General features: G+C 46.6%; 7 protein-coding genes across 7 annotated transcripts; 2 read left to right on the forward strand and 5 right to left on the reverse strand.

The window, feature by feature from the left end:
• Positions 1-2,175: 2,175 nt before the first annotated feature.
• Positions 2,176-2,621, reverse strand: N7511_008360 (uncharacterized protein; the record flags this gene model as incomplete). Its single annotated transcript, XM_057130737.1, has 2 exons — positions 2,176-2,226; positions 2,277-2,621. The coding sequence occupies 2 exons, from the start codon at positions 2,619-2,621 to the stop codon at positions 2,176-2,178; spliced, it is 396 nt and encodes a 131-aa protein (XP_056981468.1).
• A 2,043-nt stretch (positions 2,622-4,664) lies between these two features.
• Positions 4,665-5,269, forward strand: N7511_008361 (uncharacterized protein; the record flags this gene model as incomplete). Its single annotated transcript, XM_057130738.1, is given in 2 exon segments — positions 4,665-4,841; positions 4,856-5,269. Coding segments are annotated over 2 exon segments (591 nt in total), but the record flags the coding sequence as incomplete, so codon positions are not given.
• Positions 5,270-6,384: 1,115 nt separating this feature from the next.
• N7511_008362 (Protein kinase ATP binding site) lies at positions 6,385-6,629 on the reverse strand (the record flags this gene model as incomplete). Its single annotated transcript, XM_057130739.1, is given in 2 exon segments — positions 6,385-6,442; positions 6,460-6,629. 2 exon segments carry the CDS (start codon positions 6,627-6,629, stop codon positions 6,385-6,387), a joined length of 228 nt encoding a protein of 75 aa, XP_056981470.1.
• A 404-nt stretch (positions 6,630-7,033) lies between these two features.
• Positions 7,034-7,882, reverse strand: N7511_008363 (uncharacterized protein; the record flags this gene model as incomplete). Its single annotated transcript, XM_057130740.1, has 1 exon — positions 7,034-7,882. One exon carries the CDS (start codon positions 7,880-7,882, stop codon positions 7,034-7,036), a length of 849 nt encoding a protein of 282 aa, XP_056981471.1.
• Positions 7,883-8,247: 365 nt separating this feature from the next.
• Positions 8,248-9,387, forward strand: N7511_008364 (uncharacterized protein; the record flags this gene model as incomplete). Its single annotated transcript, XM_057130741.1, has 1 exon — positions 8,248-9,387. The coding sequence occupies one exon, from the start codon at positions 8,248-8,250 to the stop codon at positions 9,385-9,387; it is 1,140 nt and encodes a 379-aa protein (XP_056981472.1).
• A 1,329-nt stretch (positions 9,388-10,716) lies between these two features.
• N7511_008365 (uncharacterized protein) lies at positions 10,717-11,048 on the reverse strand (the record flags this gene model as incomplete). The annotated part of the gene is made up of 2 exons (XM_057130742.1): positions 10,717-10,829; positions 10,919-11,048. The coding sequence occupies 2 exons, from the start codon at positions 11,046-11,048 to the stop codon at positions 10,717-10,719; spliced, it is 243 nt and encodes an 80-aa protein (XP_056981473.1).
• Positions 11,049-12,164: 1,116 nt separating this feature from the next.
• On the reverse strand, positions 12,165-12,651 carry N7511_008366 (uncharacterized protein; the record flags this gene model as incomplete). The annotated part of the gene is made up of 2 exons (XM_057130743.1): positions 12,165-12,347; positions 12,400-12,651. 2 exons carry the CDS (start codon positions 12,649-12,651, stop codon positions 12,165-12,167), a joined length of 435 nt encoding a protein of 144 aa, XP_056981474.1.
• Positions 12,652-14,766: the final 2,115 nt, after the last annotated feature.

Raw genomic sequence — 14,766 nt, forward strand, 5'->3', positions numbered from 1 at the left:
ATCCAACTCACGGACTAGCCAACCAGCTTTGTGAGTGGCAGGGGCGGCTCCGCTATCTTTTTTGTCTTTGAACTGCTCCCAAGAGAGAACGATCGTTTCCCCTCTTTCAGACAGGATGACTTTTATCGAGAGAAATACATCCCTCACGGTAGCAGTCTCCATTTTCAAAAGCGGCTTTTCTTCTTCAAATTGCTCAACCTTTGTCCTTTGACAATTTTCCTTTGTGTTGCCATCCTTTCGACAAATATTGACAGAAATCTTGCGTTCGAGGGAATCGATTTTGCTGTCTGACCAACCGGCATCACGTAGTGCACGAATGGCTTCGTAGCCATACTGAACAAAGCACCTCCAGGGTATACTATCCGTGATACCCGCATCATGTATCTCTATGTCTATACCATACACAATATCGAGCACGGTGAACTAGAGCCACATTAGTTGGCCCAGCTCTGTGAAAATATTAAGACGGACCTTTTTGCCTTTCAATCCTAAAAAATAGCGTTTGAGGAACCCAGATGCTTTCGTGACTGCATTTTTGTCAGGAATTTCAAATCTTGCGCAGAGTCATATCAACTGACTTTTCATCTCTGATTACCAAGAAAGCTTTCAACATGGATCCGCTAGGGTCATGCACGCTATGAGTTAAAGAGCCTTTGACTTCTGGCGAGTGATAGAAACGATAATAATGAATATGATATTCTTCATTCTTATAGAGCAAGCGGGGACGAGGGGAAACAATGGGGGACGATGGGGGACGATGGGGGACGATTGGGGACGATGGGGGACGATGGGGGACGATGGGGGACGATGGGGGACGATGGGGGACGATGGGGGACGATGGGGGACGATGGGAGACGATGAATCAATACCGTTCCGCCCCTACGGGGGTTCTCAGTTGGCTCATTGAGTTTTACCGCGATAATGTTTGGGATTGTAGCTCAAGAACGCCATTCGGGTAACCTCCGTCGTTCAATCAAAGATTTTTATTGCCTATTACAAAAAGTTGCTTAGTCCTTGCATTCATATATAACCACAACCTATTTCCCTGAGATTCCAATCTTTAATAGAATTAGACCAATATATTATATTACTCATGATGGACTCTCCTCTATTCGAATCCAAATCCAATTATCTTCGATATAGCCACACCTTTGAGTTGACTACATATTATTTTTCGTGTTTTATGCAGTTGAAGAGGGCCGCTCGACAAGAAATTTTGTGGCAGCTAGAGCTACCTAAGTTTCAACTGAATATTCTTAGACAAGGCGAGTCTATCGTTTTTGCTATTATATGCAATAATAATGGATCCCGAAAGAAAAACAAACAGACAGTGAAATAGTTCTACCTACCACTAGGCGAGCGGAAACCTCGAGGAACGCAAGGCTCACATGGAGAAGACCTGGCGGTGAAATGAAACAATCTATTAAATCTCAAGAATTAGGTATGGTCTCCTATCGTCGCGATTTCTTCTTAGTCTAACCAGGCTGTTTAGAGAGCACCGAGGTATCTTGGCTTGTTACAGGCTTGCGAAAGAACCTCGCACATTTTCATGATGCGATTCAGCGAGCCAAAAGCTTAGATGAGACGGAATTAGCCATTCTAAAACGGATAACATCCGTGAGGCAGGGTGAGGAGCAATATGAGAACAAGGAAATTGGTAGGCTTATCTACCTACGTTTGTATCAAGTGATTAACCACAACAGTAGACCCAAATAGCCGTGTTGATTTCTTACATGTTACATAAATCAAGTCATCTACGTTGTGGAAGACCAAGAGACCCAAACACCTTGCATGGGTGTAATCACTCATGCGTCCAGGTATTTTTTGCTTTTTAACTTAGTCTTTCAAAGCTCGACTGGCTGCTGGATTTTGCGAGCCATAAAAGTTGCAATGATGTTGTAGGCCCTATATTCCAATCTGGATTTAGGACTGCGGCCCTTGAATAGTGATTGAGCTTGAAATGTTAAAACCACAATCCCGCCATTTATTGTCAATAACTCTAAAGACGATGAAACTGAGTATTGTCTGCCCCTTAAATGTAGGAGAATCGCTTCGCATATCACCTTTCCAGCGTCATCCTCGGGTTAAAAACATCATTTTTCTCCCTCAACTACTTTCCCGCTGGGTTGCTTGATCTTCCGTGATCAACGAGATTTCTCTCACAGCGTCAACTTATCACTGTTTCGACTCTCCATAGATAGAATAAGCTTTAGGAAGACTTGAGGACTGCGTTACAGTCAGCGAATCTCTTGCCACCTTCTCTTCTAGACACTTACGCAGTCCATTTTGCTGACGTTTTCTACCAGGCCTGGCAGGTGTTCCTCAAGTGTTTGCAAAAGTATAACCTCTCCACCCAGCTTCAATACAACCGTGCTTGATTCTGATATTTCTTCGAAATAAGCGATTCGATTGGTACCAGTTGAAGGGGGCTTCAAAATCTGTAATCCGAAGATATCCTCCAGTATAGCGTATGTTTCACGTTGGGTAACGAGAGACTGGCGATCTTTTGTAGTCTTTCTCTGTTCGGGATCCCAAATGATCATCTCCTCCATTTGGAGTTGGGAAATGGAGAAGGCATCGCTGACCTCTTTTTCATCCAAGAGAATTGGCAATTTCCCCATTGGCGATTTAGACTCGCTGTCCCAGACACGACTGGTGAACAGCCAGTCATCATCGTTGGAAATGAAGTAGACGAAGGCAACCTTGATCAGCCACTTTTTCTTACGGGTATGTCTTTCTGTGTGTTCCCAGAAGTGGACATAGCCTTTCTCGAGGGGGGTGGCGCCTAAAATCAAAGTGCCGGCCTCCTCCAACAGCTCACGAAGGGCAGCCAGGTGGAGTGTTTAGTCACGTTGTTCCGTGGCACCTCCGGCGGCCTCGATCACATAAGGCCGTGACGTATTATCTGGACCAGCCCGTCGTTGAACATGAATCTTTCCGGTGGCGTTTGTCAAGTATGCTTCAACGGATGAGCCTTCGATTTCGAACCCTTGTTTTTTCAACTTCGAACAAATCTCGTTAAGTTGGTGATCGGGATTGGTGAAAGGAATTGAATAGACCGTGTTCGGCTAGAATTTGGGAGATCGTAGGTCCTTGTCAAGAGGCAATGCAACTATAGGACAGCTGGCAGCGGTTGACATTGTAAGATGCAGGGCTTGATCAAAGTTTTCGAGGAGTAGGCAATAATAGGAGATGTAGGATTGGGGTGTCAGAGTTATGTTAGAAGCTCATTCACTGCAAAGCTTTAGTTTCAAATCCTAGACTTATCACACCGCTCTTTCACCATCAAGATAGTCTAGAGCAACCTTTCCCTTGGACGCCTTATCAAGCGCTGTCCCAATAGTGAGCCGACACCCCTGCTAGCATAAATGGCGCTCGAGGCAATTTTTCGAGCTTTTTTATTACATTTTTTCCAGTGCGCATTGATATTTATCACACAAACCCGCGAATCAATGCCTAGTTCGGGTGTCCCACGGAGATACCACTCAATCTCTTTTGACTTTCACAGAACAAGTTGGCTCCAGGTCCAGTCATTTCCAATGCAGGACTAAGAGCAAGCCCGAGCTATCTAGGTAGTGGCTAGCAGGTGCCATTCAACACGAAAGCACCGATAATATCCTGAATATCTCATAAACCGTATATCTTAAAATGAGAGCTGTAAAGTGGGCCATTCAATAAACTTTTGGCCACAGTTCCCCAGTTATCGTCTCGAAGCTGATTCGGGTCAAATGTTGAACCCTTATAGAGCCGTGTCTCGAAGTCATGCGTCCGATATAAATCTAGCATTTAAAATATCATTATCACCTCACCCCGACCCCAATGCTAATCGAGCAGCCGTGAAAACAGATTCGCGTTATTTTTGCTGTCCTTGTTGAGAATTAAAGCATCGTTTTAAAACGAAGCCCAAGGGGAAAGAGCTAGATAACAGGAGTTAGGACATCAGCTCAGACTCTCTATTTATCTCAGAAATGGTAGGTAAGGTAATTCGGGTGGCGAGCTGGAGCCAACGGAGTATGGACCTAGAAATCAGCTAATACTTTGAACGTAACATCAAATCAGTGAGGTTCGAAATTTCTTTTACCCCTCGAAGTCAATGTGCCGTAAAACTTTTGGAAATACAGTACAAATGATAACGATAGAAAAATTGTAACCCTATTCTGTCTGCCTCCATTCCACAAATCATTCAACACAGCTATGGTTTGAGCCTAGAAGGATGTTGAATTCGTCCTGAGACCCTTGCTGGCCCCGTTCTAGTATTGGCTTTGTGGGCCACGCATCAACTACTGTATTTGAGTCCTTCATTGCGATCTGTAGATTGCCAGATATTGCCCACATGTTCGGGATTACGTACCTCGATTCTAGCATATTTGTTCTCCTGAAGGGTTTCAGGAAGCTGGATCGCGTCCTTATTAAGCAGTTCAAGGTTTATCTCTATCCTTGCAAGACGATCTAAGAATCTTCGGAAAACTCGCCGAAGGTAAATATAAAGTTTGCCGTATAGGTCCTCCTTCGCCATAGTCTGCTCTCGGGCAACTTCTCGTATCGGCCACCCATCTAAAGGGTCGGCTTTGTCATCCATTGGCCAGACAAATGGAGGAAAATAGAATGTACTAGCACATTACCACGAGTGTAAGCCGGTTTTTCGTAAAGGGCTTAGGGCTTAGGGCTTACTTGCCTCCTCTCCTGGCCGCACAAAGCGTAAGAGACTTGTGCGCCTTGAAGAGGAGCTCCTTGGAGTTTCCGATGAGGAGATATGCCAAGTATTAATTCGATCGGGACGGCGACATCTGCTGGCCAAAAAAATATATGTAGACAGTGATCTGCCATCCGAGTCTGAGACAGTCGGAATTGCCAGTGTCGAGATGCTTGCCGCCTGAAGCACAGCCTCAAACAATATGTCGTTGAGACGATTGAGCACCTCAAATCACAAGTTGTTGGTGATATTGTCGAGAGTGCTTTAAATGAGTGCGATGAAGCGATCGAGGAACGATACAGAACGCACGAAGCCGACTTAGAGGAACAGGTCGACGACTATAAGGTTGATCTAGGCATTACGGCCAATGACTGTACGAAGGAGATAGAAGAACAAGCGCTACGGTGCATGGATGATATCAAGGGTCAGGGAATCAAGGTTGAGAAGTCTACGACAGAAAGATTCGCAGAGCTCACGCGCTCCTTGAGTGTTTCTGCCCAGTCCTTGCTTGATAGCAAGTCACGCCCAGGCCAGCGGCGCACTGAGGGCACTGAGGCTAGACACAGTTCCATTTAGATTTGGCACTATATCTCCTAGGATTGTCGTTGTAAACTTGAGTTCTTTATTAGTCCGCTAGAAAGGCAAGTGCCGAACGTACTCCTAAGCGAGCAGGCCACCCTAGAACTTGACATCTATGCCATGGAGGTGTGCCATGCTACCACGATGGGCGTTCCTGTCTAGGGGTACATGTGGGAGCGTCCAGACTATCAAGAAATCTTAGCGCCAGGAAGATCAGTAGGCCACCAACTGGGTCGAGGATGCCATTTAAAGTTCAACGCGGTTCGTCGTATGCCGGCGTTTATTTCATCGTAGTATCAAATCGTACCGTATCCACATTCGACGGCCCGGTCCGTCCTATGAGCCTATGGTCTCCGGCCCACCCTGTTCCACGGGGTGCTGGAGTCTGGTTGACTCCAAGTTAGGGTTTCCTCAACTATGGCCGAAAAGTGGGCCACACGTTAGACATCAATCTGCACCAGCCAAAGCGCTCGATCAACATTTGCGATTCGTTCCAGCAGAAGGTGTGGGGCTCATTCGAGCGCGATGGATGTTCGTTTTGTGATTCGCCCAGTGCGGAAATACCGATCCTAGAACGTGGTCTTAGCTAGACGCGTCTAATTGTACTCTAGATAGTAGTAGGGTACCGGGTGAAAATTTCGAATTTACTTTGTTCCGGGGAACCGTGGCCAGTTGGAATGGAGACGTGCTGGTAAAAGGTGGCGTTGACCGCAGGGCTAGTGTCCCGGAGCTAGGACGTGCGTGAAAACGCGCACGTGGAAAAGATAATAACATATATAACGATTAACTAAATTGACAATACTGGGCTCATCTGTTGAAAAACTCTACCCCGAAACTGTCGCATATTCTAGCCTTGAGTTTGCGACCGCAGACGAAACCCCTGTACAAGCTCAGAGGATTCAGCCTTGCAAGGAACCCCAATCCTCTTTGTGGAAAGAATATTTGGTTGAGGAGTAGCCGCTATATTATCTTGTCTCAACCTTCGAGCCCGTGGATTACTAGACTTGCGGATATGGAACGGATCCCTTACTTGCTTTCGAGGCCTTTGTATCCCTTGAGTTGGTCGATGAGTGACCTGAGCCGTGGATCCCGTGTATGTCTCGGCAATGGTCCTAGTTGAGGGCTTCATTGGAGTTATCGGCGGAACTCGACTCCGGTGAGTTGTTAGTCCTATTCCTTCAAAGCACTTGACCAGCATCTGTGCCGCGGAGGCGCGCTCGTCCGGATCGACTCTCGCCATTTCTTGAATGACTTCAATCTTTGATGCTGCGGCCAAGATGGCCTGATGGGCGTGTTGGAGACACTTGAACTGCTCTGAGCTTTCACGAAACCCATCGATGTCCAGTGTCCATGCCATGGTTACAAAAAGGGACCAGGCATCCATCTTGTGTGTCTGGACCTGATTCTGAAACGCCTCGGGGGCCATGTACAATGGACTCCCAACAGAAGTCACGGCACTGACAGTGCTGTTGCACAGACCGAAATCGCCGAGCTGGAACTGATATTGTGCACTTGGCAGTGAAAAATAAAGAATGTTTTCGGGCTTCACATCTCGATGAACAATGCCTTCCGCGGCGAGATAATCCAACGCCTGAAGCATTTGGTGGAAGACGCAGTGGGCAAGGCTGGTGAGGGACGGAAAACCACCTTTGAGAACCAACGATCTAAGGCTGCCATCCTTGAGTCCCATGAATATCTCTACAGATGGTCCGTCCCAGCCTTGGGATGTGATATAATCGATAATGTGCGGCTAGGACAGCGTCAGTTCAGAGCACGAGCCCTGGAGGGCTTGGAATGGTGACTAACGTGGCATATGTGCGATAAAGTCTCGACTTCGCGTTTCAGCGCATAGTACAATGACTGCCTCCACTCAGCCTCTTTTGATGCTCGGTGAGGTTTTTGTAATATCTTAACAGCGAGAAACCTGCCCGTGTCGATATCGATGGCCTTATATACAACTCCGAATTGTCCCGACCCAAGTGTGGCAACCTTTGTATATCTCATCATCAGCTGTCGAGGGCCTGGAGTATGGATTCTGGTTTGCCTTTGAGATGGTAAAACCGTTGCTAACTCATCAATTGTCCGAGCTAGGCGGGGATTCTCCTCGTAGTCACTTGTGATATCCTCTCGGTCTTTCACTCTCTCCGCCGTTTCAGTAGGATCTTGATGCCATAGCAACTCGAATTGGACCAGATCTTGCTCTTTGCCGCCCATCCCCAAACCAGTGTTCAGCTTTTTTTGAACCACTACTCGACGAGGGCGCCCATGCTCGAATTTTGTAGCATTATCGCCAAAGACCTGCGTTGTCTGACCGTGAGATCTGTCATAAAGCATAATCACATTGGCGCTCGTCTCGATTTCGAAAGAGCATTGGACTTTGGCGATGCTGGTGCCCTCCACAAAGATGTCCGCATCGCCACGCCCCAGCGTTGCAATGGTGCGATGGGACCTTGACCGTATATGGAAACCAACGTCGAGAACAATTGTGCCATCGGTTGACTTCGACGCAAGGTCTTGGTTCCAAGGATGGCTGACGACCTTTTTGGCTCGTTCGTTTAGAGGTCTGAGGGAGAAGAGAGCAAGACGACGATGGTGTGATTGCAACGACATTTTGAAGCAGGAACTGACCAATATACCAATTTCAAGCCGAGGGACACACTCAGAAGAAGTATTAAAGGCATGGTTGCTTGACGCTCGTAAAGAGAAAAAAGTATGCTTAAGCGCTACAGAGCCTGGGGTTTGGGACTCATTCGTTTCAGATAACACAGTCACATGGAAATGGGTTCGCAAAATGTTGGAAATGTCGAACACTAGGCGGCTATCTAACGGGTACGATTAGTTGATTGAAGGACTATTCGCACGCTAGTGCCGCAGCTTAGCGCTCACGTCGCACTGGCTTCTGTCACAACCTTTCCCCTATTTCACCCACTTCCATTCTTCTGAGTTCGATCTCTCTGAAAATTCATTCTCTCAGAATGCCTGGATGCATCGGATCCGGCCTATCTATTGTCCACACCGCGCTCAAAACCTTTGTTGAAAATCCCACGCGACTCGATATTGACCGGTCGCGTTTCGACAGACGCGCACCGTCGCACACGTCTTGTCAGTCGCACAATTCAACACGATCTCAAAGCCCTTGCGGTACTTCCGAGATGGAGCAACGCCGTGATCGTCGGCAATGGCAACTGGAGAAGGATCATGAAGCTTCACGACCCGATCGGCAATTTGACGTCCAGGTCGACGAACTAGAAGCGTGCATAATTGAAGGAATCGAAAATCGAAAGTTTGCCGTTCCCGACGGCACAAATATGCACAATCTCGCCCGAGACACAGTGAAGAAGAACTGGATAAAGCAAGGAATATGGAATGAACCATGGAAGAACATGCCTGAAACGCGGTGGATGCACGAAGAGTCACGTGACATGTCATCCGCGTCCGAGACAGACAGTAGCACAGCACTCAAGCTCAACTTGTTTTCTCCCCTGGAAAAAGCAGAGTCTTGGTCCAATCAACCATATAACGGCAGCATAATACAACAGCGCGTTGAGCGACGAGCAAGACAGAAGCACAAAAACGAGGCATCACGCCCATTCCATCAGTTCATCTACCAAATATCAAAGGAGCGGGAACAACTTCAAAATGGCTCTCCAGATGATACTGTTCTTGTTTCTTCCCCTCTGGACATCAACACCAACGCTTATAATAACGTGAAACGTACCTGGGTCAAAAGAGGCATATGGAACGAAAAATGGGGCATATTGCCAGGAATGTTATGGAAGCACGAAGGACGTTTACAGATGCCTGACACGGAATTAGGTTTGAGCCAAACAGAGATCACGGAGAATGGTACCAGTAATTTGATTACTGTGCCTTCGGTTTTTGACGGTTCTGTTCCTCTTGAAACATATGGTCATTTTCCGGAAGGCGGTCGGAGAGCTCGTAAGAGGAACAGGGCTGGCGCAAACTCCGACGACAGAAAGAGCTCAAGGATCGAAAAGCATAATTCTAGCAACCGATTAGATACGAATGATCAAGGAACTCGAGGTACTGGGACACGTAGAAGCAGACGTTTACAAAACCAGCCTGCAAGCTTCAATGGACCAGAACTTATGTGAAGTGCACGGCCTATACCGAGCTAATTGATTGTGCCACATTTTAGAGAAACCACATGTTCTATTCAGTTTGAGCGAATGCCTGTTTTGTATGTACAGCCGAGGAGGAGTATCTTTACTTAGATCTTTCACCTGTTTCTAGGGCTATTTACGAACGAACCAAAAAGGAGCTTTCAGAACATTGAAGAAGTGAACACAAAGAGCGCCAAATAGCTCAGAAGTCTTTGCTTTCAAGGTTGGGCGAGATTCATGCAAGTATCGTTCGCTTCAACCAAACTTTTTTATCTATCGTCTGATGTAAGTATAGTCATTTAGAGAAAGAGGCTCACTGGTTCCAAATTTCTACTACTGTTGGCAAGTCCTGAGTTATCGAAGTCCCTCATTCCTAGCAAACCACATTGTTCAACACAAGGATTCAGGAATGGGCTTCGCGATCCACGAAGCTTGGGCCGCTTACTGTGAACAATCAACATGGTCAAAGGTGTCCAATGTGGATTATTGGGTAGTCACACGATGCGTGCGTCAGCCAATAAACAGCGCACATACGCTGGTGCATTATAACCTGTTGACCGGAGAACTGCTTGTCGACGGTCTCCCACTTACACGTATACCTTCCGATTTTGAATCCAACAGGGCATACCGCAGTCTTTTTGGGAAGTCACAATTAGATGTGATGCCAAGCAGCTCACTGGGGATGCAGTTCTCGTGTCAAACGAAATGTTTGGGTTACAGAGTGCACCTGGGAAAAGAATTTGTCCCAGAGTTGCCAGTGACCACGTTAACTTTCAGGACGTAAAAGAAATCATTGATCATTCATAACTCCACGCTCTCGTGCACTCGTTTTATTTCTTCCTCTCCCTCCTTAGGCCAGAACGGGGGATCTCGGTGTGTTCTAGAGACCTCCCAATAGTCCTTAGTGATTATTTGAAAACGCAATTAAGACATCCGAAGGTCTTCGGATGCTCTCAGTTTGCTGTACCGCATAATATGATGAATGTAAAGTAGAACCTGGGAAGTAAAACGATGCCATACTGTGGAAGTTTAGTGTTTGCAATACTCCACTAGACCTTCAGCGAGAGAATCGGAGGCACGCATGGGAATGTCGAGAAGTTCGACCATGCAAAATTCCGGGAGGAGTTTCAGCATAAGGATTTTGTCTTCATTAAACTTCTGGCCCACGGAAATCTGCAAATGATGATAGAAGGACCAATGTAGCACCACTCAGCTACATCTGCTTTACCCTTGTTGTATGGCAGACCATCTTCGACGGATGGTGTCGGAGCAATGCCTCGCTTGAGGCACGAGGCTGCAAAATCCCCTTGCTGGATGCTATCACATGGGAATCAAGAGTGGTCCAACCTCCTGCACAAGATCTCGCGCAAGCTTCGCGGCATTGTCGGTCACAACAGCAGCATCCATCGGGTCAATCTTCTTGTCCCTATATTCTGTCCCAGGTGTGGGGGGTGCGCGCATGTTTTGTAGATCCCGCAATAAACACAATGCTTTGAAGAACATATGTCCGAGAAAAAGTCACTTTCCTCCTCCCTGTCATTCTCGAGCAGCTCCACCTTGGCGATCTTTTGCGTTTCGGGGGACTCTTTCTGCTTCGGTTGTGTCTTTTCTGGATCCTCGAGAGTGAGTGCGGCGAATCTGTTCAGGAACATTAGAAGGTCCGTATCGCTAATTTCGACCGTTGGGATTGGAGGTTGTTGGTGGGTATATGGGAATCGGATCTATCGTGATATTGCAGGTAGGTACGCTGGCATTCCAAAACAGGTTTAGTTTTGACCACGGAATTCGGAAGGTTTTCGTGCATGCTTAAGCAGATACTTTGACCTCGAAAACGATTGGATTCAACAGATCATACTCCATGGCTATTGCATTTGGACAAACATGTGGATTGTATTTTGCTTCAAGATTGCGAGATTGAGAATATCCAATCGGAGTTCGTAAGGAAAATTCAACGCATTTCCCTCGTCTTTATCGCCGGATATCTATGTAGCTGCAATTTTAGAAGCTGATAATGGCTTTGACCCATAGGAAACACTAAGACTCGGGCACGAAACAGGATTTAAACGCTTATATCTCGGTCAACATTAAGGAGAAGGACTAAGATAGATGAAAATCCGACGTCCAACGATACACCACTTATCTGGAGCCAGCACGACTCTTTCTCTGCGGATCAAATACATGCTGGATTCCCCTACAGGTTGAATGGAGGTGTCCGTATATCCGTTTTTGGGGAAAATAAAATGCCTCTAGCAGTGCGATAGGTTGTTCAATTACTACGGTGGTGAGAAGCAAGCCAACTAAAGAGCGGCTATAAAGAATTATCGTCTGCAGCAATGCACTTGACGGCGGTAAACGTAGTCTATTCTATGGCAGCTCCTCGGTGCTCGCTCAGGTCATCTCGACCTAGTATTAATTTGACGGAGCCTGGCACGCTTAAAAGTACTCCTGTCCGTCCGCTTCATAGGCATTCTCTGCGAGGATCGCAGAATAGCAAAGATCCGGCTTGATAATTTCAACCCTCTCCTGCATTTTCTCATCGCTACTGTGATAATTACTCCTGCCGTCTATTACTGCCAACGTCCTCGTTTCCATCCTGGGATGACATTTATAGAAGGTTTAGGACCAGTTCCTTTCTGAAAAGCGAGAAATTCATTTGACGAGGGAGATCGGGATCGACAATGAGCATCGGTGCACGGCCTCCCACGTTAAGGTACAGAGGAATTTGATCAGGCGGTCTTTCTCCTACCGTCGGTGAATATCTGCATTTCTCATTCCCCAGAAGAGTCGGTCACATGAGCACCGAATAATGATTTAGTCAACTTGATTGTGATCGGGTCGCTCTCTGTATCAATCTTTGCCTCGCGGTCCAAAACGCTTAATCGGGCCAAAAAAGCACGCTCGAAAGCCTCTTTTTCAGATGCAAGTACTTGGTCGTACTCAGGATAGCGGTCCTAGAGGATTCGGCATTAGTAAAAGTATTATACACCCTTAGAAGTGACTTACCCCGTCCCAAAAGTGTGTCAAACAGACGATAATATGATCACCTTTCGCTTCAGGAACAGGCTGAGAAAGAGGGCACCAGTCCCACTTCTCTCCCGTTTTGTTCTCAAGGGACCCCTTCGCTCGATTGATAAGCCCGGAAAGCCCACCCATAGCCCTAGGAAAGGATAATTCGAAATCGTAGGAGGACTTAGAACTCTTTCCAAGATATTCTAGCAGATGGGTGAAAGCGTCTCTTTCCTCTGGATCTGACATGGCGATTAACTAAGTATGTTGGTCCCAAGATCATAAAACTACTTTATGTAAACCCCAAAGAAATGAGTGTACTTGAGGAATTGTCGGCGGTGAACGCATATGCCTGTTCACTCTAAAATTAGATTTTCCATACGGTACAAGGGTATTACAATTCGTATATTGCGGAAAGCAACATACGGTGGCACCGCAAAAGTCTGTGACTGGGCTTTATTTAGCAGACCAAGTGGTACAGTTAGATGTGCCGGGGAGTCTGGATAGAGATGAGGTTGCTGGGTCTGTAACATGTATGGAAGAATTTGGTATCACTGTGTCAACCCCAAGGTTGCTTTTACAAGCACTGCAAGGTGGAAAGACGAGTAAGCAATGTTATTTTTGGATCGGCATTTCCTAGTCGAAAAATAGGTGCCATGTTTCATTTTGATACCGCGTTATAATTCTGGCAGAATTCTCTTGCCCGTACCGGTCAGTAACAGCGGAATGAGTCATCGTTATAACACCGTAACGCCTCATGGAATCTCGTAGAATAGTTTGGCAATCCTGGCGATTGTGGTAATGGCTATGTATTCCCTCACAGAGGACGTATTGTAAACTGAACCATATCATACATGGAATTGTAGAGAATTGTGGGGCGTTTGGAACACAAATTACCGCTCACCTTTCTCGATTTACATATCTGGCGTTGGCTATCAACGTGAAACTTTGTCTAGGTGCAGATACACTAGGGCCAGCTCTCATTCCAATAAACGTGGAGTGCCCAGGGGTTTCGATTGACCATTGACTGCGGCGAGTGATCCGTGAAGCAAAGCATGTTGATAGAAATAAGGAGGAAGCTGAGCACTTACAGCTGCTGCCTCATTTTGGATCGTCTCTCGAAGTTGATGGCAATGAATACATATGCGCTTTACCCCTAGGAGACGGCAGCCGCAAAGCTAATGCTGGATGCAACGCAACGGAATCTGCCTCGACGGTTGACATATCAAAGTACGTATATTTTGGGAAGTATCGGGAAATACACCATCGTTATTGCCTATTTTACATGTGAGGAATAAGGCAATGTATATGGTGCAACGGCGTCGATACAGTTGCTCTTGAGTTTTACTCATATCAATGGAGGTATACCAAGTAGCAGCGCAGGCATTCGACTAGGCGACATTGCGGTGAGCCAAACAGCGAACACATTGGAGGCGTGATCTAATAGGATCTCGGTAAATCGTTAAGCGGTGGTCAATCTCAGCGAACAGGGATGCTTGGTAGGCCATCCAAGGTCCTGCTGACAGCGCTCGCTAAACTCTAAGCCCAGAATTTCACAGAAAATAGTCGAGATCTTGAATTCATTTCTAACATCCGAGCCAGAATGAGGCCGCGGACAGTTGCCAACTTTGCAAGACCAACCGGAGAGGGCCTATTATACAAAACAGAATATGACCATGGAGCATCTGTTATATGCCTCAATTGTGATCGGTCCAGGTTTTCCTCACGGTCTTCACGAGATGCTGAAAAACCAGTAATACACTATGGGCTGATTGCATTTGCAAATCAGTTGTGAAAGATGGCAGGCGGCGAGACCAGCTAGTTTGAGATTTAAGGGTGCTTTGTGCGGAAATAAAAACGGTTGAGTTCATGAAAAACTTCCCATTTCTTGTTTTCCGGAGCGTCTGTGACTACGCCGACTGAAACAACAATAAGGAATAGCAAGGGTATGCAGCTGTAGTAGCAGCGAACTTTACTAAAGAGATTGTCTTAGTGGTCCTATTCGACCAGATGGAAACTACAACAGATCGAGGGACTCTCGCAGGCTACATTTAGCATGTTCGGCACCTACAGATCAAGGCTCCTTTTCACCTAGTTCGGTTTAATCGATGTGCATACTACACTATATTCCGTTTGGCAGTGCTGCCAAATTCACCGGCTACACTGGGTCCTTCGGACGAGGCGACGGCACATCAGCAATTTCTCGACGACGTGAAGGATCAGTTGCAGCTGATATCCAATCCACCCACTTGAAGCCAAATCGACTAAGTAAATTTGAGTCCGTTGAGACCGGCACCCACCCGTCTAGACCTGCGATTGACAAGCAATTGATGGCGACTAGGGACCTGTCCTGAAACTGTGCAC

Source organism: Penicillium nucicola, assembly GCF_028828085.1.
Source record: "Penicillium nucicola strain IBT 29836 chromosome Unknown utg000009l, whole genome shotgun sequence".
Classification (NCBI taxonomy): Eukaryota; Fungi; Ascomycota; class Eurotiomycetes; order Eurotiales; family Aspergillaceae; genus Penicillium; species Penicillium nucicola.